The 24,482-nt window shown below is 45.7% G+C and overlaps 1 protein-coding gene across 1 annotated transcript; it reads left to right on the top strand.

The window, feature by feature from the left end:
• Positions 1-6,991: 6,991 nt before the first annotated feature.
• LOC125517211 (sterile alpha motif domain-containing protein 1-like) lies at positions 6,992-9,191 on the top strand. The gene is made up of 2 exons (XM_048682387.1): positions 6,992-7,629; positions 9,133-9,191. Exons 1-2 carry the CDS (start codon positions 7,037-7,039, stop codon positions 9,143-9,145), a joined length of 606 nt encoding a protein of 201 aa, XP_048538344.1. The 5' UTR covers positions 6,992-7,036; the 3' UTR covers positions 9,146-9,191.
• Positions 9,192-24,482: the final 15,291 nt, after the last annotated feature.

The following is a 24,482-nucleotide window of genomic DNA, read 5'->3' on the forward strand; positions in this document are numbered from 1 at the left end:
CGTCTAAATAATGTGTGTGTTTTTTATGAAAGATTTCAACATCCGTACCAATATGATGTTTATACATACACCACAACATAAAAAAGTGAACAGGCAACAACTAAGTAGTTAGTCGGATAATTATCACATAAAGTTTAATACCATCGTATACACAATTCTCACACAACGTATTAGCAGGCGCGGCATGTTGCCGCGCGGGTTAAGATAGTATGGACGATCGATGGGAACAAATCAGTTGGTTTTCTTTCTGGGCAAGCCAGTGTAATTTTGAACTACCAAAATATGCAAGGACATGTTTAGCACGGAAGTATAACAAACCTGCCATTACCTTTGGGCCTTTGTCATTACCTTTGGGCCTTTGCATGCATCTGGAGGCACGGGATGTAAGCTAGCACATACTCCCTCTGTCCTAAAATATAAGAATGTTTTTGATACTATGCTAGTGTCAAAAACATTCTTATATTTTGGGACGGAGGGAATACTAGATACAAATCAAGGAAACATATGGAGATGACAGGCAGCAGCCAATTCTCTCCACCATCGTATCATCTGGAGTTCATCAGGCTCAGGGTCTCCGTTCAACGAACACCATACAAGGAGATCACTTGGCCGACCGATTCCTGGTTGGTTGAAACGGATCTGCAGTTTTCGTGTCGCTTAGACTATAATTGTTGATACATTTTCTGTTGGAGATCACTTAGCCGTATACTACCCGCGGGAGATGAGAGAAGAACTTACCTAGGTCGCCGCGGTTGATGCCCTACGTCCGGCGGCTGCTGCCTTCGATCAACGGCCGCTGCCACATAGGAAAGACGCGAGATGGAGAGTACGACATGAGAGGATGAACTTGAAGATGAGGAGGACGCCGATGGATGGCCAAACTAGGCTGAGGACGTCAGCGTGGACGAGATCGGGACTCGGGAAGAGGAGGCAGATCCGCGGCGACGAGATCGCCCCTCCCCCGTGAGGTCCGCGGCGGCGATCTCGTGCACCCTGCGAGGTCCGCGGTGGCGTTCTCGTCTGCCCTGTGAGGTCCGCGGCGGCGAGATCGCCCCTCCCCTATCTCGTGCATCTGGACTGGAGCGACAGATGGTACGTCGAGGGGATCTAGAGGAGCATAGGTGGTTTTTTTAGTGCATGGGTAGGAGAGTGAAGACAAAAAAACAGCGAAATAAAACAGTTGAAAGTGGTGGGACGAAAATAAATCATACTATTCAACCAACTCAGACATTAGGAGTAGAACACCATACAAGGAGATCACTTGGCCGATACATCGAATTCCTGGTTGGTTGAAACGGATCTGCAGTTTTGGTGTCGCTTAGACTATAATTGTTGATACATTTTCTGTTGGAGATCACTTGGTCGTGTACTACCCGCAAGAGATGAGAGAAGAACTTACCTAGGTCGCCGCGGTTGATGCCCTACGTTCGGCCGTTGCTGCCTTTGATCAACGGCCGCCGCCACATAGGAAAGACGCGAGATGGAGAGTATGACATGAGAGGATGAACTTGAAGATGAGGAGGACGCCGACGGATGGCCGAGCTAGGCCAAGGACGTCAGCGTGGACGAGATCGGTAGTCGGGAAGAGGAGGCAGATCTACGGCGACGAGATCGCCCCTCCCCCGTGAGGTCCGCAGTGGCGATCTCGTGCGCCTTGCGAGGTCCGCGGTGGTGTTCTCGTCTGCCCTGTGAGGTCCGTGGCGGCAAGATCGCCCCTCCCCTATCTCGTGCATCTGGACTGGAGCGACAGATGATACGTCGAGGGGATCTAGAGGAGCATAGGTGGTTTTTTTAGTGCGTGGGTAGGGTGGAGACGAAAAAAATCAGCGAAATAAAACGGTTGAAAGTGGTGGGACAAAAATAAACCGTACTATTCAACCAACTCAGACATCTCTACTCCTAATGGAGCAGTTGATAGTTTCGCTTCCAGGGTTTTTTTCGTCCCATCTTCCATGGTTTTTCTGGTACCTCCTCCCACCTTCGCTGGTCTTTTTTCGTAGATTTTTTTCCGTCCCTCCCCCCCACTTCATTGGTTTATTTTCACGCCATCCTCTCACACAATGAAAGAAATCTAAATAGATCAGAACTTTCCATACTGGCGCAAGTTATCTGTAATGTAGAATCAATCACGAACAATCTCTAAAGATCAAATCTAAATTAATTGACCTTACCTTAAATCACTCAATCACATTAATTAGAAAACAAATATTTGATTTTCAGAAAAATCGCTCAATCACATTAACCTTACCTTAACTCACGGATGGTAATCAATCTCCAAACAAAGGAAACAATACATCGAGGGAGCAGTAAATAAAATCCCTTTTTATGACATGTATATGATCTTTCCTTCCCTCTTCGTTGTCGAGCGTTCTTGATTCTCGAGGCCGATACTTGGGCTGCATCACTGGGTCGCAACGGTGCCAGAGGACGAGAACGGCGAGGCCGGGTGCCGCGGCACCGCGTTGGCCACAGCCGGTGAAGGGGGCGAAGAAGGGCGGCTTCCCTGGCCGTGGCCGTGGCCCTGGGAGTTGGTGCGGTGGAAGCGGCACTTGAAGGACCCGACGTGGGTGGCCGGCGTGCAGACACACTTCGAAGCGGGCCCGTGGCCCGTGCCGGACGGCGCCGACGCCGACCCGGGCCACCTCCTCCGCGTATTCTTGTAGCTGTGGCTGGCAGATTTATATGAAATTAATTCCCTAAGTTGTGGTGGCAAATATAATACACATAATCCATATTGTTATGCACTAGCGTGTGTGTGTGAAATAGATGGATTATGGTCCCGTACCCAATAAGATGGATATGTGTGTGTGTGTTAGAGAGAGGGGGGAGAGGGGGAGAGAGAGTGAGGAAGAGGGAGGGAAAGTGTGTGTGTGTGTGTGAGTGTGTGTGTGTGTGAGGATTTGATGGTAAAAAAGGTCCCCAATGTCACTTGATATGTATGAAAATATTAATATTGAACTCTTGAAGTTAATGTGGCCCCGTTGCAACACACGAACGTTCTTCTAGTTAGGAGTAGATTAGGAGTAGAGATCCTTGCACTGAAACGTCGCTTATGAAAGTTGTCTTTTGTGTACCCAGTTTCACCATTATTTTGTAAAAGCTTTGTGTTTTTTATAGTGTCAACCTTACAATAATTGGGAATTTATGATTGATAATTACTCCCTTAAACTAATATAAGATCATTTAGATAACTAAAGTAGTGATCTAAATGCTCTTATATTAGTTTACGGAGGGAGTAGTTTAAATTATACTTTGTCACTTACACATTTTTGTAACTAAAAGTCTGCACTTTCCATATGTATGATATATACTATACATATCTAACTTAAAATGATCACACTTTTAATACATTGATCAGGACTTAATTGTCTTACTAATCACACGTAAATCAATTTGTGCCAAGGCTAATAGCCAAGTTCTGCACAAACTGTTCATGTTTCCTTCATATGATTGCTATTGTCAGAAGATTCTTTTGAGCATTTAAGTAATACTGATCCCACTTTCAGTTATGTGTGCAAAGGCCAGTAGCAAAATAATGACTGCTCCTTGCTTCGGATATTTCCTACTTCCAGGCTTTATCTCATTATGCTTTTCGCACCATGCTGATTTGTGAACGAGAACCTACATGATCATCCACCCTGATTTGTGAATTTGTACTCACATCCAGACACTTAGGTATGCAATATGGTTTTGCTCTTTTTGTGTGATTGTCAGCATTCCCCGCTATTTTTTTTACAATCAGAGGAAAACGAAAAGAGGATTCACTCTACAATGGATGTCTGAAGCTACGTCCCTTTCTCCCAGGCATTTGTAATTTTGCTGCTCTGATTGCGATCTATCTTTGATGGAGACGATGCTCTACCTCAATGCGGTCTAACTCTATGGTGCCGTGAGGAAATACCCAAGGTACATGTGTGTGTGCGCGCGCTAATATAGATTAACTACAGATATGTACATCGATCCCATCAGTGATCACCATGTAAATCAACAGCAGCTAACAATACACGAATTCTCTTATAAATACTAAAAAATAATCCTACTTATTTTAACTCAAAATTAAGATACTATTGTTCTAAATATATTAGAATTACTTGAATTTGAAAATAGTTATGGTTGAATTTAAGGTGACCTGCATATACTTAATCCTTTAGTTTAATCTTTCAAAGTTTAAAATATTTATTTTTGATTTTGTATGGTGGAGAAATTATTCGATTACAAATTATTATGGATTTCTAAATAACTTTAACAATAATTTTAAATCCATATTTATAAAAGGCAGTCAAAATAAAAAATAAATGCATCATAATTTATATTATAATTATCTATTATTTGGAACAACCATTCGGAGCTGCCATAACTAGCCGAGGAGGTTTGAGAAGTGTGGTACTTCCTGACCGGCGTCGAACGTGCAATTCTTCGGGAGTGCGAGACGTCCCATGCTCACGTATACCTATTTTTATCTTTATATTTTCTTTACCTACTAATCTTTACCTCGTGTGGAGAGGAGGTAGGTCGCCCCTTCTTGCGGACGCACGAACAAGGGTCTCACGCTGCCGCCGTGCATCAGGTGTTCCTGATGTGCCCCCCTTGCTGCGTAGGCGAGGCTTATTTTCTGTGTCTCCTCAACCTAGATTACAACATTGTATGATATGTGGTTTTTGTTCTGGTTCATATGGATCAGACAAGAGCTTTCCTTTTCTGTTGGGATTTGTAGCTCATCTGGATTCACGATTGTAAATCATGGATTAGTTTTCAGAGTTTCCACTCTGTCATGTGCACACCACATGTTTGAAAAAACACCTACCAATATAAGCTGGCCTTAGCCACCGTTGGCGTGCACCAGTAAATAGTCGGTCCCTGCAGTGGGGGTGGTGCTTGCTTCCAAGGCTGAATCTATAGGGACAATGTGTTGCATTAGTTCTGATTTTTTCGCTATTGAGGTGCACGAGAAGTAGTTTTGGAAGTCCTGGAACTACGATAGAAAACGGGTCTAGGTGTGGAGCCACCGCCATGTGATAGTACTTCAACTTACAATTCGTGTGAATCCACTGCCTATTATCATTGCTTAATTTGCATTGATTGTTCCAGTCACATATAGCTAATTTTAATATTCATACGTGTTGAAGGTTGATTTGTGCATGAAATGCTTTGTGAATCTGAGCGGTTTGGCTTTTTATCAAGGAATCTCGCACAATCTTTGTTTTCGACAGCAATTGGTGCAGGTACAGAACAGGGAGCAGTTCTCCCTTTGAACATTTGTATCACGTTGCTTGGTAGCAAGTTTTGATGTTTCCTAGTCAAAGAGAACAAACATGTCTCCAAGCATGCCGAAGCCTTTATTCAGATTCTTTATGCTGGAATTGATGGCCTATCTTCCATTTGCCAGAGAGATGGTCTTTGCTTTATTGTCATTAGAATGTGCTGATGAAGAGTTGAAGCTGGAAGAAGCCCAACCGTCCAATTCTGAAGACCTATGGATTGTCTCCTAAGTGTTGAGCTTAGTAAGAGATAACATAAATTGTGAGCTTTCATCTGAGAAAGTTGTGCTGGTATCTGGTTGGAAAACATGTTTCCTATTACCACCGCCCGTAGCAGATCACATTTGTTTCGTAATATCTCTAGCAATTTCTCTAAATCCATTTTTTGTATGGCTTGATGATTCATCATTATATGCCACGCATGCTGTGTTCCGTCAGGATGAGGGGTTTCATGTGGAAGGCCAAAGGATCCTTCAGTTTGCTTTCTCAATGTTTGACTAAATATTTCATTCATGTTCAACAGACCTTACGAGCAATCGATGGAGGCACTTCGTGAGCCAGCTTCCTTGTGGCCGGATTGATAGAGGCACTGCATGAGGAACCGAGCCACCGATGCAGGTCGGCGCCGGCTCTGTTGCACACGGCAGCCGCCACCACATCTGTCGTCTCTGCATCCGAACATCTGCTCCCCGCTGCTGCTTTGTGAGCCACCTCATCCAGCAAGGACGCCACTGCCGCCGCTACTTCTGAGGACGCAGGAGCCGCCTCATCCAGTGAAGACTCGCCGATGTTCCATAGTTAGGCCACCGTTGCCGCCCTTTGTTTCCGCACTAAATCGTAGGTTTTTGTCAGCCCCTAAATTTTATCCTTTGCTTATCATGGTTATTACTTGTCCTTCCCCTGCAGAATTGAGCGCATGTTTTTATATTATAGTATAGCCTTTGAATTCCTATGTACACATTACTTTAGACGTAGTTAAACTATGCATATTTAGCAGCTTTTCTACTTACAGGTAATTGTTCTTAACTCTGGTTACATTTCTGTATGGCCACAAAATTCAAGCAATTCTATATATACATACTTTGGTCACAGTATGATCATCGAATACAATATGACACTTGCCGCTAAATTTCTTCAGCTGTAAATCTGGGAATGTACTTCTCTTTATGTAATTAAGTTTGGATTACTAGATCTTATTGTAACGCCCCGAGACCGATGTGCCAGGTGTCGTGCAGTTATTCGCTGTTGTTGCCTTGTCATTGCTTGCGTGTCATGCATTGCATATCATGTCATCATGTGCATTTCATTTTCATACGTGTTCGTCTCAGGCATCCGAGCATTTTCCCCGTTGTCCGTTTTGCATTTCGGCGCTTCGTTCTCCTCCGGTGGTCATTTCTATCTTTCTTTCATGTGTGGGGATTAAACATTTCCGTATTGGACCGAGACTTGCCAAGCGGCCTTGGTTTACTACCGGTAGACCGCCTGTCAAGTTTCGTACCATTTGAACTTCGTTCGATACTCCAACGGTTAACCGAGGGACTGAAAAGGCCTCGTGTGTGTTGCAGCCCAACACCCTTTCAAAGTGGCCCAAAACCCACCTAAGCCTTCTCCATCATCTAGATCGTTCGATCACGATCGCGTGGCCAAAAACCGCACCTCATTTGGACTCTCCTAGCTCCCTCTACCTATAAATATGTGTCTCCCTCCGAAATTCTCGCGCAGATAAACCCTAACCTTCGTCCACCTCGCGCCGCCGGACAAATTCGTCCGCGCCGGACATGTCCGCCGCCTCAGCCACGTCGCCCGGACCAATCCCGGGGCGACACATCAGCGCCGCCGACTCCCTCCTCCAATCCCGCGGTGCCACGTTGCCCGCGCCGCGCCCCACCTCACCACGCCTCCTCCCGCGGCCCGCTGGACCCGAGGCGGGCCCGCCCGGGCCCGGATCTGCCCGCCGCCGCCAAGTAGTCCCGCGCCTCGCGCCCGTTGTCTTCTCCGCCTCCGGTCGCCGGCCGGATCGCCAGCGCCGCCGCTTGCGGCGCGCCGCCCCGCCGCGTGTGCTCCTCGCCGGCGCCCCGCGGGACGCGTGCTCCGCCGCCGCCATGCAACGTCGCCGCGCCGCCCAAGCCGGTCGCCGCCTCCTCCGACCGTGCCTCACCGGACTCCGGCGATCCCCGCCGCCCTGGCCGAGCGCCACCGCCTCCTCGACGCCGCCTCGGCTCCCGTGCGCCTCCGGCGACCTCGCCGGACCCGGCCGCCGCCCCGTCCCAGATCCGGCCGGGTGGGATGAGATCCACCCGGTCCGCCAACCAAACACGCCGCCCGAGCCCGGATCTCCTCGTCCCGCATCACCCCGTCCAGTTTTCAGAGGGTATAATTTTTCTCTAAGTCCCAGAACTGCAGATCCAAGTTGCCATGTTCATCGCATCACAACTTTGCATCCGTAACTCCGATCTGAGCATATAGCATATCAAAATGTTCATCTCAGAGAGTACATCATTTCACCCCATTGCATTATTTTCATTTGAGCTCATCTTGATGCCCGAAATGCTGTTAGAAGAGGGCTACTTGAGTTAATTGTCAGATCTGCTACTCCGTTTAGCACTTTTGTCATTTTTGCCATGATTAATGTGTGCATGATATGCCCGTGAGTTCTTCATATGTTTTGTTAAGGGTTTTGTCATCTCTCCAGATGTGCAACCCATGTATTTTTAGGATGTGTGTGGTGACTTGTGCAAGCTTGCAAAGTGGTGCACTTGCTAATTCTGTTTTCAGGGACTTAGTGATTTCACTAAGTCCTGGGATTGTTTATCTCATGATGCCATATGTTCTTGTTGTTTCCTAGTGATCCGTGCCTCTTTTGAGGATGATCAGTAAGGGAGTTTTGTTAATCTTGTAGTTCTCTATCCATCCATGTCTTTTTTGAAATTATGGAGTACCCAAGCTTGAGTCAATCGAGCTCTACTTTTGCTTCGTTGCGAATCTGGGCAGGTCGTCAACTTGTTTGCGATTTTGCCGATGTTATTATAGTTGATCCGTGCATGCTATGCCATTGTTCTTGCCATGTCTAGCTTGCATTTTGTGCCTTCTTAAGGGATGTATGCTTGTCTTGCCATGACTTGCACCGTGGTGAGTGCATCGAGCTCGTAAACATGCCTTCGTGAGTTAATTTTCAGCATGTCCCAGTTTTCAGTAAGTCTGAAAACTGATTATGTTTTTGCTATATTCTTGTGCTTGTTAGTATATTTTGTGATTCCTTTTGGCTCAAGGTCACTAAGGGACTTTTGTTAAGCTTGTTGAGTAGCTCCATGCCATGTCTTTTTTTGTCATGTTCAGGTCCTGTAGCATGTTGTTTTGTTGCTCCGAAGAGGGCTATATGATCTGAAATTTCAGACAAGTGTTAATTTCACTAAGTCTGAGATCTGTTTACCATTTGCGTTTTTGCCATGCTTGTTTGAACCTGTTAATGGATGAATTAGCCGTAGCTCAGTGTTAGACTTTTGTTAAGCATCTTGAATGCATTCCTGCCATGTATTTTTTTGTCTTTTTTGGGTGCTGTAGCATGTTCATTTCATTGCATTTAGAGGCCTACTTGCTGTGAATCGCAGACCGGTGTCATTTTTGAATCGCTCGCCATTTCCAAACCGTAACTCCGATTCCGGCGTTCTTTATATCGTTTTCAAGCGATTTCATCTCATCTTTCCAGTGGCACACTTGGAATTCCAAGTTGAGGCCAGGTTCATGCATTTCCTGTCATATCTTGCATTTTGCATCCCGCATCGCATCCCGCATAGCATATCATCATTTCATCATATTGCTTGGTCTTGCACGTGGTTGATTGTATCCTTGTTGCTTGATTGTCTTGTTTGGGTAGAGCCGGGAGATGAGTTCGCTAACGAGGAGCCCGTTGAGTTTGCTTTCGAGGATCCAGTCAACTCTGACAACTGTGCAGGCAAGATGATCATACCCTCGAAATCACTACTATCTTTGCTATGCTAGTTTGCTCGCTCTTTTGCTGTGCCATTGCTGCGATGCCTACCACTTGCTTGCAAGCCTCCCAAATTGCCATGTCAAACCTCTAACCCACCATGTCCTAGCAAACCATTGATTGGCTATGTTACCGCTTTGCTCAGCCCCTCTTATAGCGTTGTTAGTTGCAGGTGAAGATTGAAGTTTGTTCCTTGTTGGAACATGGAGATGTCGTTCCTTGTTGGGACATGTTTACTTGTTGGGATATCACTATATAACTTATTTAATTAATGCATCTATATACTTGGTAAAGGGTGGAAGGCTCGGCCTCTCGCCTAGTGTTTTGTTCCACTCTTGCCACCCTAGTTTCCGTCATATTGGTGTTATGTTCCCGGATTTTGCGTTCCTTACGCGGTTGGGTTATAATGGGAACCCCTTGATATTTCGCCTTGATTAAAGCTTTTCCAGCAATGCCCAACATTGGTTTTACCATTCGCCACCTAGCCTTTTCTTTCCCTTGGGTTCTGCAGACTCAAGGGTCATCTTATTTTAACCCCCCCGGGCCAGTGCTCCTCTGAGTGTTGGTCCGACCGAGTAGACTGCGGGGCCACCTCGGGGCAACTTGAGGGTTGGTTTTACTCGTAGGATGTCTCATCTGAGTGTGCCCTGAGAAAGAGATATGTGCAGCTCCTATCGGGATTTGTCGGCACATTCGGGTGGTGTTGCTGGTCTTGTTTTAACCTGTCGAAGTGTCTTGAATTACCGAGATACCGAGTCTGATCGGAATATCTTGGGAGGAGGTCTATTCCTTCGTTGACCGTGAGAGCTTGTCATGGGCTAAGTTGGGACTCCCCTGCAGGGATTGAACTTTCGAAAGCCGTGCCCGTGGTTATGGGCAGATGGGATTTGTTAACGTCCGGTTGTAGAAACCTGAAGTCGACCTTAATTAAAATGAATCAACCGCGTGTGTAACCGTGATGGTCTCTTTCCGGCGGAGTCCGGGAAGTGAACACGGTTGTTGGAGTTATGCTTGGCGTAGGTTGCTATAGGATCACTTCTTGATCATACTTTTATCGACCGTGCTTTGCCTTCTCTTCTCGCTCTCATTTGCGTAAGTTAGCCACCATACTTGCTAGTCGCTTGCTGCAGCTCCACTCATATTTTACCTTGCCTTACCTATAAGCTCAAATAGTCTTGATCGCGAGGGTGCGAGATTGCTGAGTCCCTGTGGCTCACAGATTACTATTACACCAGATGCAGGGCCTGATGATTCCGCTCCAGGAGACGCGTATGAGCTCAAGTGGGAGTTCGACGAAGACTCTCAACGATACTATGTTTCCTTTCCCGATGATCAGTAGTGGTGCCCAGTTGGGGGTGATTGGGACCGTTGTCGCATGTTGGGTTCTCTTTTATTTTGCGCCGTAGTCGGGCCATGAGTGTTTGGTTGATGTAATGTTATTTATGTACTTGATTGGCGTGGCGAGTGTAAGTCAACTATGTTATCTCCTCTTTTATTATTATATTACATGGGATGTTGTGAAGATTGCCTAACTTGCGACATATGCCTTCAATGCGATTATGTCTCTAAGTCGTGCCTTGACACGTGGGAGCTATAGTCGCATCGAGGGTGTTACACTTATGCAAATGGATTTTTTGTTCCTTAGCCAGTCCGTCTGTGGATCTCCATCTCCACAGACGGACGTTGGCTGTGTTCGATGATGGAGCTACCTGTGTTGGATGTGTTGTCGGGTAGGCTGACTGTTTTTGTTAGATCTGAAATACACTGATGCTAATATACAATGCTACTGCTGGGATCTGCTGTTTATTTATAGGCAACTCCTGAATTTAGTGTATGCTTATATTTTTGAACCTATTTTTGTTCTTGTTAGTCATTAAAAATTTAGTTTTACTGCTCAAAATCATATTACAATGTTTCATGTTACCACAGATCATGGCAAGGAATAAATTTTACTTGAACCAAAATCATATTCTACCAACTTATTTAGTGCATATTATCATTTAGCAGTACGCTAGTTGTACCTTCCTATGATAAATGGAGATCTTCTGTAGATGTACTGCTGTTCCGTCAGGCATTGAACTTCTCAATGGCTTACCATGAAAGATATGTGTAGCTCTAATTTTCTCCTTATGTTTCTGTTTTCAAAGATAATTCTTACTCCTTTTGGCGTTACCGTTTTTAAACATGTTTGGAATTATCATCTGTGTAGATCTGTGTAGATTTCGCCGAACAAGGCTTTCGCCCCGCTTTATAAATAAAGTAACCACCAAGCACAAAGTAACAAGGTAACAACGGAACACGGAACGCGCCCACACAACGCCACCGCAGGCAGGGTCCAACGCACACACACATAGACACACTCAGACCCAAGTTTAGCTGTGGGCACAACACAACAAGCCCAGTACAGACGCACTACAAGACGCCCCAAGACAGCGGCGGCGGAGGTGTATGAAGACGATGATCTAATCTGATTCTGGAGGTGGTGGGGGAAGCGGTGGAGCCAACCGGAGAGCCATCGCGCGAAGCTGAGTGATGATGGAGGTGATGGCGTCTCTCTCCCTGGGACGGCTAAGCGGCCGCCAAAGCTGCAAGTAAGCAGACCATTTGAACAAAGCATCAGTAGCATGATGAAGAGGAATACGCCGAATCACAAGTTTATTCCTAACGGATTTCAAACTCTTCATATTTACATCAAAGAGTGTGTTTTACGAATGCTCGTCATGTATACTAAACTCCCTACCCCCTCCTTCTCCTGTCACATGTGTTGTTCCCTTGCCGTCAGTGAGCTCCATAAACACACAACTACAGGGTGCAGAATACTTGCCACTTGGTTAGCATTTTAGTTAACGTTGTAGTGTAACACTATATTGTTCGACAATAAATGAATTCCACTACATCCAAACGAACTTATCGTGCTTCCAAAAAGAATAAAATCATCTTTAATATTTTGCTTATATTCATGTTTCTTAACATGTTTAGACCTGTAGTTTCCCCCAAAATGCAGTGTTTACTTTCCATTTGGAGTATAGGGTGCAATTTTTATCAGTTGCTGACTGAAAACCAACTTCCCTGGTAAAACCACTACCCACCTTCAAATATACTCCCTCCGTAGAGAAATATAAGCTTCTCCGAGGGAGTATACAAGTTCTCTGATAAGGTAGTCGTGGGAAGACTATATTTTTGGTTTACATTGTAAATGATTTGAGTGACCACAAATGTGACTTTCTTTTTTGTTTCTTTTCAGTTTTCAGCTCCTAGACGAGAAGGCAAGGATGTACTTGAGCAGTATGAGAAGACCCAGTTCCATTATCTCAAAAGTCAAAAGTTTCCCATTTACTGAATTTGGTACTATTTTTAAAATGAATAGTCAATCTACTATCAACATCACAATTATGTGTCAATTGTAGATTCTTAGTTGCTTAGAATTATTTTATTTGTTTGATTCCTTCTGTTGATATTTATTCAACAACAAAATATTTTCAATATTGGTCCATGTGAGGATTGAACATGTGAATGGATGTGGCATCAAACTAAGTCTGGTGACACCTTGCTCACCTTTTTGCTTGGAGTCTTGCTCTTGCTCCATAGTGAAGCATGGGCACAAATATACAACTAAACCTTCACAAATTACATGATCGTGTGCGTGGATCGTTTCTCCCGGTGCAATGCACGGGCATTTTTACTATTACTAGTTACTAGTTACTATTACTAGTATTTACCTAATAATAATAAAGTACAGATTGACTCCTTGGGTTCACCATCACAATACAATTTCTTTCTGTGAATTTACGCTTTCAGTTTGAATTTAAAACATATACGCGAGGTGGTACTAAAACCGTTTCATTCGATCACGTTCGCTGCGTTCCTACTAACTTCGATCTGCTAGTTGGGCCGTTGGGCCAGCTTGAGTACAACACGAGAAAGGAAAACGTTCACATCCACTTGGGCCCGTCCAAAAAAAAGTTTCATACATCGTCATCCTGTCCACAGCCTTACGATCTTCTGATTTTTGTTTCTGATCCAGTTAGTTTCTGATAAAAAACGGAGGAGCGTTCCTTCTTTAGACTCGCTAGCGTGTTTGTGTCCGGCTTCTTCACCAAGTTGTATTAGGCCAGCGGATCCTGGAAGCACAATAGATCTTAAAAGTGGATTCAAAAGCCACCAGTGATAGCCTGCACCTTCAGATTTTGTTGGAAAGCTTAGACGGCCGACACGTTAGAAACCTACGGAAAGGCATGATAGGGGTTATGGGGCATTGGGGAAGAGGGGGCTTGCATGGCAGGAACCCTGAACTGCTACGGCCCGGCACTGTGACGGGCAAGATGGAGCTCAGGTTTGGAGGAGGATCCGGTTGCGATCACAGTCGGAGGAGGAGCAGAGGACCATCCATGGCCGCAGTGGCGAATCCACCGCACGTCACTGCGTCTGTCGTTAATCGGCTTGAACATAGCCGCGCGTCCAGCTCTCCATCGCCACCATCCTACTGTTCGCACATGAACAGTTGCAGCTGCCATGTAGTTCCGTGTTGCCTCCTACCTGTCGGCTCGCGTACGGCGCGCCAAGAAAAAGCTGCCTCACATGCGGTTCACCTTGAGAACCAGGTACGCGAGGACTAGGCACTGCTGCAGACGATAGCATGCCTCACCGGGTGTCTTGAACGCACACTCACACCATGGCCAGGTGGGGGGGAGGGCAGTGTCCGACGCGAGCCTCTTCGATTCCTGGCACCTTCTTCTCCTTCGCGTGCACGGATGGTGCCCGCCCGCCATGGTCGCTGAGGGAGTCCTGGATTTGGGGGTCTCCGTGTTGGAAATATGCCCTAGAGGCAATAATAAATTGGTTATTATTATATTTCCTTGTTCATGATAATCGTTTATTATCCATGCTAGAATGTATTGATAGGAAACTCAGATACATGTGTGGATACATAGACAACACCATGTCCCTAGTAAGCCTCTAGTTGACTAGCTCGTTGATCAATAGATGGTTACGATTTCCTGACCATGGACATTGGATGTCGTTGATAACGGGATCACATCATTAGGAGAATGATGTGATGGACAAGACCCAATCCTAAGCCTAGCACAAAGATCGTGTAGTTCGTATGCTAAAGCTTTTCTAATGTCAAGTATCATTTCCTTAGACCATGAGATTGTGCAACTCCCGGATACCGTAGGAGTGCTTTGGGTGTGCCAAACGTCACAACGTAACTGGGTGGCTCTAAAGGTACACTACAGGTATCTCCGAAAGTGTCTGTTGGGTTGGCACGAATCGAGACTAGGATTTGTCACTCCGTGTAAACGGAGAGGTATCTCTGGGCCCACTCGGTAGGACATCATCATAATGTGCACAATGTGACCAAGGAGTTGATCATGGGATGATGTGTTACGAAACGAGTAAAGAGACTTGCCGGTAACGAGATTGAACAAGGTATCGGGATACCGACGATCGAATCTCGGGCAAAGTACAATACCGCTGGACAAAGGGAATTGAATACGGGATTGATTAAGTCCTTGACATTGTGGTTCATCCGATGAGATCATCGTGGAACATGTGGGAGCCAACATGCGTATCCAGATCCCGCTGTTTGTTATTGACCGAAGAGTTGTCTCGGTCATGTCTGCATGGTTCCCGAACCCGTAGGGTCTACACACTTAAGGTTCGATGACGCTAGGGTTATAGGGAATAGATATACATGGTTACCGAATGTTGTTCGGAGTCCCGGATGAGATCCCGGACATCACGAGGAGTTCCGGAATGGTCCGGAGGTAAAGATTTATATATGGGAAGTCCTGTTTTGGTCACCGGAAAAGTTTCGTGTGAAGGAAATATGCCCTAGAGGCAATAATAAAGTTATTATTTATTTCCTTATATCATGATAAATGTTTATTATTCATGCTAGAATTGTATTAACCGGAAACATAACACATGTGTGAATACATAGACAAACAGAGTGTCACTAGTACTAGACTAGCTCGTTAATCAAAGATGGTTATGTTCCCTAACCATTGACAAAGAGTTGTTATTTGATTAACGGGATCACATCATTAGGTGAATGATCTGATTGACATGACCCATTCCATTAGCTTAGCACCCGATCGTTTAGTATGTTGCTATTGCTTTCTTCATGACTTATACATGTTCCTATGACTATGAGATTATGCAACTCCTGTTTGCCAGAGGAACACTTTGTGTGCTACCAAACGTCACAACGTAACTAGGTGATTATAAAGGAGCTCTACAGGTGTCTCCAAAGGTAGATGTTGGGTTGGCGTATTTCGAGATTAGGATTTGTCACTCCGATTGTCGGAGAGGTATCTCTGGGCCCTCTCGGTAATGCACATCACATAAGCCTTGCAAGCATTACAACTAACGAGTTAGTTGGAAGATGATGTATTACGAAACGGGTAAAGAGACTTGCCGGTAACGAGATTGAACTAGGTATTTGAGATACCGACGATCGAATCTCCGGCAAGTAACATACCGATGACAAAGGGAACAACGTATGTTGTTATGCGGTCTGACCGATAAAAGATCTTCGTAGAATATGTAGGAGCCAATATGAGCATCCAGGTTCCGCTATTGGTTATTGACCGGAGACGTGTCTCGGTCATGTCTACATTGTTCTCGAACCCATAGGGTCCGCACGCTTAAGGTTTCAATGACAGTTATATTATGAGTTTATGAGTTTTGATGTACCAAAGTTAGTTCGGAGTCCCATATGTGATCACGGACATGACGAGGAGTCTCGAAATGGTCAAGACATAAAGATTGATATATTGGACGGCTATATTCGGATACCGGAAGTGTTCCGGGTGATTTCGGAGAAAGCCGGAGAGCCAGAGGGTTACTGGAACCCCCCCGGGAGAAGTAATGGGCCATATGGGCCTTAGTGGAGAGAGAGAGGGGGCAGCCAGGGTGGGCCGCGCGCCTCCTCCCCCCTGGTCCGAATTGGACTAGGAGAGGGGGGGCGGCGCCCCCCTTTCCTTCTCCCTCCCCACTTCTTTCCCCCTCCTAGTAGGAGTCCTACTCCTACTAGGAGGAGGACTCCTCCTTGGCGCGCCATAGGGGCCGGCCGGCCTCCTCCCCTTGATCCTTTATATACGGGGGCAAGGGGGCACCCCATAGAGACACAAGTTGATCCACGTGATCATATTCTTAGCCGTGTGCGGTGCCCCCTTCCACCATAGTCCTCAATAATATCATAGCGGTGCTTAGGCGAAGCCCTGCGACGGTAGTACATCAAGATCGTCACCACGCCGTCGTGCTGACGGAACTCTTCCCCGACACTTTGCTGGATCGGAGTCCGGGGATCGTCATCGAGCTGAACGTGTGCTAGAACTCGGAGGTGCCGTAGTTTCGGTGCTTGATCGGTCGGGCCGTGAAGACGTACGACTACATCAACCACGTTGTGCTAACGCTTCCATTGTCGATCTACAAGGGTACGCAGATCACACTCTCCCCTCTCGTTGCTATGCATCACCATGATCTTGCGTGTGCGTAGGAATTTTTTTGAAATTACTACGAAACCCATCAGTGGCATCCGAGCCTAGGTTTTATGTGTTGATGTTATATGCACGAGTAGAACACAAGTGAGTTGTGGGCGATATAAGTCATACTGCTTACCAGCATGTCATACTTTGGTTCGGCGGTATTGTTGGACGAAGCGGCCCGGACCGACATTACGCGTACGCTTACGCGAGACTGGTTCTCCCGACGTGCTTTGCACAAAGGTGGCTAGCGGGTGACAGTTTCTCCAACTTTAGTTGAACCGAGTGTGGCTACGCCCGGTCCTTGTGAAGGTTAAAACAGCACCAACTTGACAAACTATCGTTGTGGTTTTGATGCGTAGGTAAGATTGGTTCTTGCTTAAGCCCATAGCAGCCACGTAAAAACTTGCAACAACAAAGTAGAGGACGTCTAACTTGTTTTTGCAGGGCATGTTGTGATGTGATATGGTCAAGACATGATGCTAAATTTTATTGTATGAGATGATCATGTTTTGTAACCGAGTTATCGACAACTGGCAGGAGCCATATGGTTGTCACTTTATTGTATGCAATGCAATCGCGCTGTAATGCTCTACTTTATCACTAAGCGGTAGCGATAGTCGTGGAAGCATAAGATTGGCGAGACGACAACGATGCTACGATGGAGATCAAGGTGTCGCGCCGGTGACGATGGTGATCACGACAGTGCTTCGAAGATGGAGATCACAAGCACAAGATGATGATGGCCATATCATATCACTTATATTGATTGCATGTGATGTTTATCTTTTATGCATCTTATCTTGCTTTGATTGACGGTAGCATTATAAGATGATCTCTCACTAATTATCAAGAAGTGTTCTCTCTGAGTATGCACCGTTGCGAAAGTTCTTCGTGTTGAGACACCACGTGATGATCGGGTGTGATAGGCTCTACGTTCAAATACAACGGGTGCAAAACAGTTGCACACGCGGAATATTCAGGTTATACTTGACGAGCCAAGCATATGCAGATATGGCCTCGGAACACGGAGACCGAAAGGTCGAGCGTGAATCATATAGCAGATATGATCAACATAGCGATGTTCACCAATGAAACTACTCCATCTGACGTGATGATCGGACATGGTTTAGTTGATTTGGATCACATAATCACTTAGAGGATTAGAGGGATGTCTATCTAAGTGGGAGTTCTTAAGTAATATGATTAATTGAACCTAAATTTATCATGAACTTAGTACCTGATAGTATCTTGCTTGTCTATGTTTGATTGTAGATAGATGGCCCGTGCTGTTGTTCCGTTGAATTTTAATGCGTTCCTTGAGAAAGCGTTGAAAGATGATGGTAGCAATTACACGGACTGGGTCCGTAACTTGAGAATTATCCTCATTGCTGCACAGAAGAATTACGTCCTGGAAGCACCGCTGGGTGCCAGGCCTGCTGCTGGAGCAACACCAGATGTTATGAACGTCTGGCGGAGCAAAGCTGATGACTACTCGATAGTTCAGTGTGCCATGCTTTACGGCTTAGAATCGGGACTTCAATGACGTTTTGAACGTCATGGAGCATATGAGATGTTCCAGGAGTTGAAGTTAATATTTCAAGCAAATGCCCGGATTGAGAGATATGAAGTCTCCAATAAGTTCTATAGCTGCAAGATGGAGGAGAACAGTTCTGTCAGTGAGCATATACTCAAAATGTCTGGGTATAATAATCACTTGATTCAATTGGGAGTTAATCTTCCAGATGATTGCGTCGTTGACAAAATTCTCCAATCACTGCCACCAAGCTACAAGAGCTTCGTGATGAACTATAATATGCAAGGGATGAATAAGACTATTCCCGAGCTCTTCGCAATGCTGAAAGCTGCGGAGGTAGAAATCAAGAAGGAGCATCAAGTGTTGATGGTCAACAAGACCACTAGTTTCAAGAAAAAGGGCAAAGGGAAGAAGAAGGGGAACTTCAAAAAGAACAGCAAGCAAGTTGCTGCTCAAGAGAAGAAACCCAAACCTGGACCTAAGCCTGAAACTGAGTGCTTCTACTGCAAGCAGACTGGTCACTGGAAGTGGAACTGCCTCAAGTATTTGGCGAATAAGAAGGATGGCAAGGTGAACAAAGGTATATGTGATATACATGTTATTGATGTGTACCTTACTAATGCTCGCAGTAGCACCTGGGTATTTGATACTGGTTCTATTGCTAATATTTGCAACTCGAAACAAGGACTACGGATTAAGCGAAGATTGGCTAAGGACGAGGTGACGATGCGCGTGGGAAACGGTTCCAAAGTCGATGTGATCGCAGTCGGCGCGCTACCTCTACATCTACCTTCGGGATTAATATTAGAACTAAATAATTGTTATTTGGTGCCAGTGTTAAGCATGAACATTATATCTGGATCTTGTTTGATGCGAGACGGTTATTCATTTAAATCAGAGAATAATGGTTGTTCTATTTACACGAGTAATATCTTTTATGGTCATGCACCCTTAAAGAGTGGTCTATTCTTATTAAATCTCGATAGTAGTGACACACATATTCATAGTGTTGAAACCAAAAGATGCAGAGTTGATAATGATAGTGCAACATATTTGTGGCACTGCCGTTTAGGTCATATCGGTATAAAGCGCATGAAGAAACTCCATACTGATGGGCTTTTGGAACCACTTGATTATGAATCACTTGGTACTTGCGAACCGTGCCTTATGGGTAAGATGACAAAAACACCGTTCTCCGGTACTATGGAGAGAGCAACAGATTTGTTAGAAATCATACATACAGATGTATGTGGTCCGATGAATGTTGAGGCTCGTGGCGGATACCGTTATTTTCTCACCTTCACAGATGACTTAAGCAGATATGGGTATACCTACTTAATGAAACACAAGTCTGAAACGTTTGAAAAGTTCAAAGAATTTCAGAGTGAAGTTGAAAATCATCGTAACAAGAAAATAAAATTCCTACGATCTGATCGTGGAGGAGAAATTTGAGTTACGAGTTTGGTGTACATTTGAAACAATGTGGAATAGTTTCGCAACTCACGCCACCCGGAACACCACAGCGTAATGGTGTGTCTGAATGTCGTAATCGTACTTTACTAGATATGGTACGATCTATGATGTCTCTTACTGATTTACCGCTATCATTTTGGGGATACGCTCTAGAGACGGCCGCATTCACGTTAAATAGGGCACCATCAAAATCCGTTGAGACGACGCCTTATGAACTGTGGTTTGGCAAGAAACCAAAGTTGTCGTTTCTGAAAGTTTGGGGCTGCGATGCTTATGTGAAAAAGCTTCAACCTGATAAGCTCGAACCCAAATCGGAGAAATGTGTCTTCATAGGATATCCAAAGGAAACTATTGGATACACCTTCTATCACAGATCCGAAGGCAAGACTTTTGTTGCTAAATTCGGAAACTTTCTGGAGAAGGAGTTTCTCTCGAAAGAAGTGAGTGGGAGGAAAGTAGAACTTGACGAGGTAACTATACCTACTCCCTTATTGGAAAGTAGTACATCACAGAAACCTGTTTCTGTGACACCTACACCAATTAGTGAGGAAGCTAATGATAATGATCATGAAACTTCAGAACAAGATACTACTGAACCTCGTAGATCAACCAGAGTGAGATCCACGCCAGAGTGGTATAGTAATCCTGTTCTGGAAAGTCATGCTACTTGATCATGATGAACCTACGAACTATGAAGAAGCGATGGTGAGCCCAGGTTTTGCAAAATGGCTTGAAGCCATGAAATCTGAGATGGGATCCATGTATGAGAACAAAGTATGGACTTTGGTTGACTTGCCCAATGATGGGCAAGCAATTGAGAATAAATGGATCTTCAAGAAGAAGACTGACGCTGACGGTAATATTACTGTCTACAAAGCTCGACTTGTCGCAAAAGGTTTTCGGCAAGTTCAAGGGATTGACTACGATGAGACCTTCTCACCCGTAGCGATGCTTAAGTCTGTCTGAATCATGTTAGCAATTGCCGCATTTTATGATTATGAAATTTGGCAGATGGATGTCAAAACTGCATTCCTGAATGGATTTCTAGAAGAAGAGTTGTATATGATACAACCAGAAGGTTTTGTCGATCCAAAGGGAGCTAACAAAGTGTGCAAGCTCCAGCGATCCATATATGAACTGGTGCAAGCTTCTCGGAGTTGGAATAAACGCTTTGATAGTGTGATCAAAGCATTTGGTTTTATACAGACTTTTGGAGAAGCCTGTATTTACAAGAAAGTGAGTGGGAGCTCTGTAGCATTTCTGATATTATATGTGGATGACATATTACTGATTGGAAATGATATAGAATTTCTGGATAGCATAAAGGGATACTTGAATAAGAGTTTTTCAATGAAAGACCTCGGTGAAGCTGCTTACATATTAGGCATAAAGATCTATAGAGATAGATCAAGACGCTTAATTGGACTTTCACAAAGCACATACCTTGACAAAGTTTTGAAGAAGTTCAAAATGGATCAAGCAAAGAAAGGGTTCTTGCCTGTGTTATAAGGTGTGAAGTTGAGTCAGACTCAATGCCCGACCACTGCAGAAGATAGAGAGAAAATGAAAGATGTTCCCTATGCTTCAGCCATAGGCTCTATCATGTATGCAATGCTGTGTACCAGACCTGATGTGTGCCTTGCTATAAGTCTAGCAGGGAGGTACCAAAGTAATCCAGGAGTGGATCACTGGACAGCGGTCAAGAACATCCTGAAATACCTGAAGAGGACTAAGGATATGTTTCTCGTTTATGGAGGTGACAAAGAGCTAATCGTAACTGGTTATGTCGATGCAAGCTTTGACACTGATCCGGACGATGCTAAATCGCAAACCGGATACGTATTTACATTAAACGGTGGAGCTGTCAGTTGGTGCAGTTCTAAACAAAGCGTCGTGGCGGGATCTACATGTGAGGCGGAATACATAGCTGCTTTGGAAGCAGCAAACGAAGGAGTCTGGATGAAGGAGTTCATATCCGATCTAGGTGTCATACCTAGTGCATCGGGTCCAATGAAAATCTTTTGTGACAATACTGGTGCAATTGCCTTGGCAATGGAATCCAGATTTCACAAGAGAACCAAGCACATCAAGAGACGCTTCAATTCCATCCGGGATCTAGTCCAGGTGGGAGACATAGAGATTTGCAAGATACATACGGATCTGAATGTAGCAGACCCGTTGACTAAGCCTCTTCCATGAGCAAAACATGATCAGCACCAAAGCTCCATGGGTGTTAGAATCATTACTGTGTAATCTAGATTATTGACTCTAGTGCAAGTGGGAGACTCAAGGAAATATGCCCTAGAGGCAATAATAAAGTTATTATTTATTTCCTTATATCATGATAAATGTTTATTATTCATGCTAGAATTGTATTAACCGGAAACATAATACATGTGTGAATACATAGACAAACAGAGTGTCACTAGTATGCCTCTACTAGACTAGCTCGTTAATCAAAGATGGTTATGTTCCCTATCCATGGACAAAGAGTTGTTATTTGATTAACGGGATCACATCATTAGGTGAATGATCTGATTGACATGACCCATTCCATTAGCTTAGCACCCGATCGTTTAGTATGTTGCTATTGCTTTCTTCATGACTTATACATGTTCCTATGACTATGAGATTATGCAACTCCCGTTTGCCGGAGGAACACTTTGTGTGCTACCAAATGTCACAACGTAACTGGGTGATTATAAAGGAGCTCTACAGGTGTCTCCAAAGGTAGATGTTGGGTTGGCGTATTTCGAGATTAGGATTTGTCACTCCGATTGTCGGAGAGGTATCTCTGGGCCCTCTCGGTAATGCACATCACATAAGCCTTGCAAGCATTACAACTAATGAGTTAGTTGCAAGATGATGTATTACGAAACGAGTAAAGAGACTTGCCGGTAACGAGATTGAACTAGGTATTTGAGATACCGACGATCGAATCTCGGGCAAGTAACATACCGATGACAAAGCGAACAACGTATGTTGTTATGCGGTCTGACCGATAAAAGATCTTCGTAGAATATGTAGGAGCCAATATGAGCATCCAGGTTCCGCTATTGGTTATTGACCAGAGACGTGTCTCGGTCATGTCTACATTGTTCTCGAACCCGTAGGGTCCGCACGCTTAAGGTTTCAATGACAGTTATATTATGAGTTTATGAGTTTTGATGTACTGAAGTTAGTTCGGAGTCCCGGATGTGATCACAGACATGACGAGGAGTCTCGAAATGGTCGAGACATAAATATTGATATATTGGACGGCTATATTCAGACACCGGAAGTGTTCCGGGTGATTTCGGAGAAAACCGGAGAGCCGGAGGGTTACCGGACCCCCCCCCGGAGAAGTAATGGGTCATATGGGCCTTAGTGGGGAGAGAGAGGGGCAGCCAGGGTGGGCCGCGCGCCTCCTCCCCCCTGGTCCGAATTGGACTAGGAGAGGGGGGCGGCGCCCCCCTTTCCTTCTCCCTCCCCACTTCTTTCCCCCTCCTAGTAGGAGTCCTACTCCTACTAGGAGGAGGACTCCTCCTTGGCGCGCCATAGGGGCCGGCCGGCCTCCTCCCCTTGATCCTTTATATACGGGGGCAAGGGGGCACCCCATAGAGACACAAGTTGATCCACGTGATCATATTCTTAGCCGTGTGCGGTGCCCCCTTCCACCATAGTCCTCGATAATATCATAGCGGTGCTTAGGCGAAGCCCTGCGACGGTAGTACATCAAGATCGTCACCACGCCGTCGTGCTGACGGAACTCTTCCCCGACACTTTGCTGGATCGGAGTCCGGGGATCGTCATCGAGCTGAACGTGTGCTAGAACTCGGAGGTGCCGTAGTTTCGGTGCTTGATCGGTCGGGTCGTGAAGACGTACGACTACATCAACCACGTTGTGCTAACGCTTCCGTTGTCGATCTACAAGGGTATGTAGATCACACTCTCCCCTCTCGTTGTTATGCATCACCATGATCTTGCGTGTGCGTAGGATTTTTTTTTTGAAATTACTACGAAACCCGTCATCGGGTGCTATCGGTAACGTACCGGGACCACCGGGAGGGTCCCGGGGGTCCACCAGGTGGGGCCACCTGCCCCAGAGGGCTGCGTGGGCCAAGTGTGAAGGGGGACCAGCCCCAGGTGGGCTGGTGCGCCCCCCCACCAGGGCCCAAGGCGAAGAGAGAAGGAAAAAGGGGGAAACCCTAGGCTCAGATGGGCCTAAGGCCCACCTAGTGGTGTGCCCCCCCTCTCTCCCCCCTTGGCCGCCCCCTAGATGGGATCTAGGGCTGGCCGCCACCCCTAGGGGTGGAAACCTAGGTGGGGGCGCAGACCCTCCCTTTCCCCTATATATAGTGGGGTTTTTGGGCTGCCATAGACACGAGAACATCTCCTTCTTGGCGCAGCCCTACCCCTCTCCCTCCTCGTCTCTCGCGGTGCTTGGCGAAGCCCTGCTGGAGTACCACGCTCCTCCACCACCACCACGCCGTCGTGCTTCTGCTGGATGGAGTCTTCCCCAACCTCTCCTTCTCCCCTTGCTGGATCAAGGCATAGGAGACGTCACCGGGCTGTACGTGTGTTGAACACGGAGGTGTCGTCCGTTCGGCACTATGATCATCGGTGATTTGGATCACGACGAGTACGACTCCATCAACCCCGTTCACTTGAACGCTTCCGCTTAGCGATCTACAAGGGTATGTAGATGCACTCTCCTTCCCCTCGTTGCTAGATTATTCCATAGATTGATCTTGGTG

The sequence above is a fragment of the Triticum urartu genome, chromosome 6 (genome assembly GCF_003073215.2).
Source record: "Triticum urartu cultivar G1812 chromosome 6, Tu2.1, whole genome shotgun sequence".
In the NCBI taxonomy this organism is placed as follows: domain Eukaryota; kingdom Viridiplantae; phylum Streptophyta; class Magnoliopsida; order Poales; family Poaceae; genus Triticum; species Triticum urartu.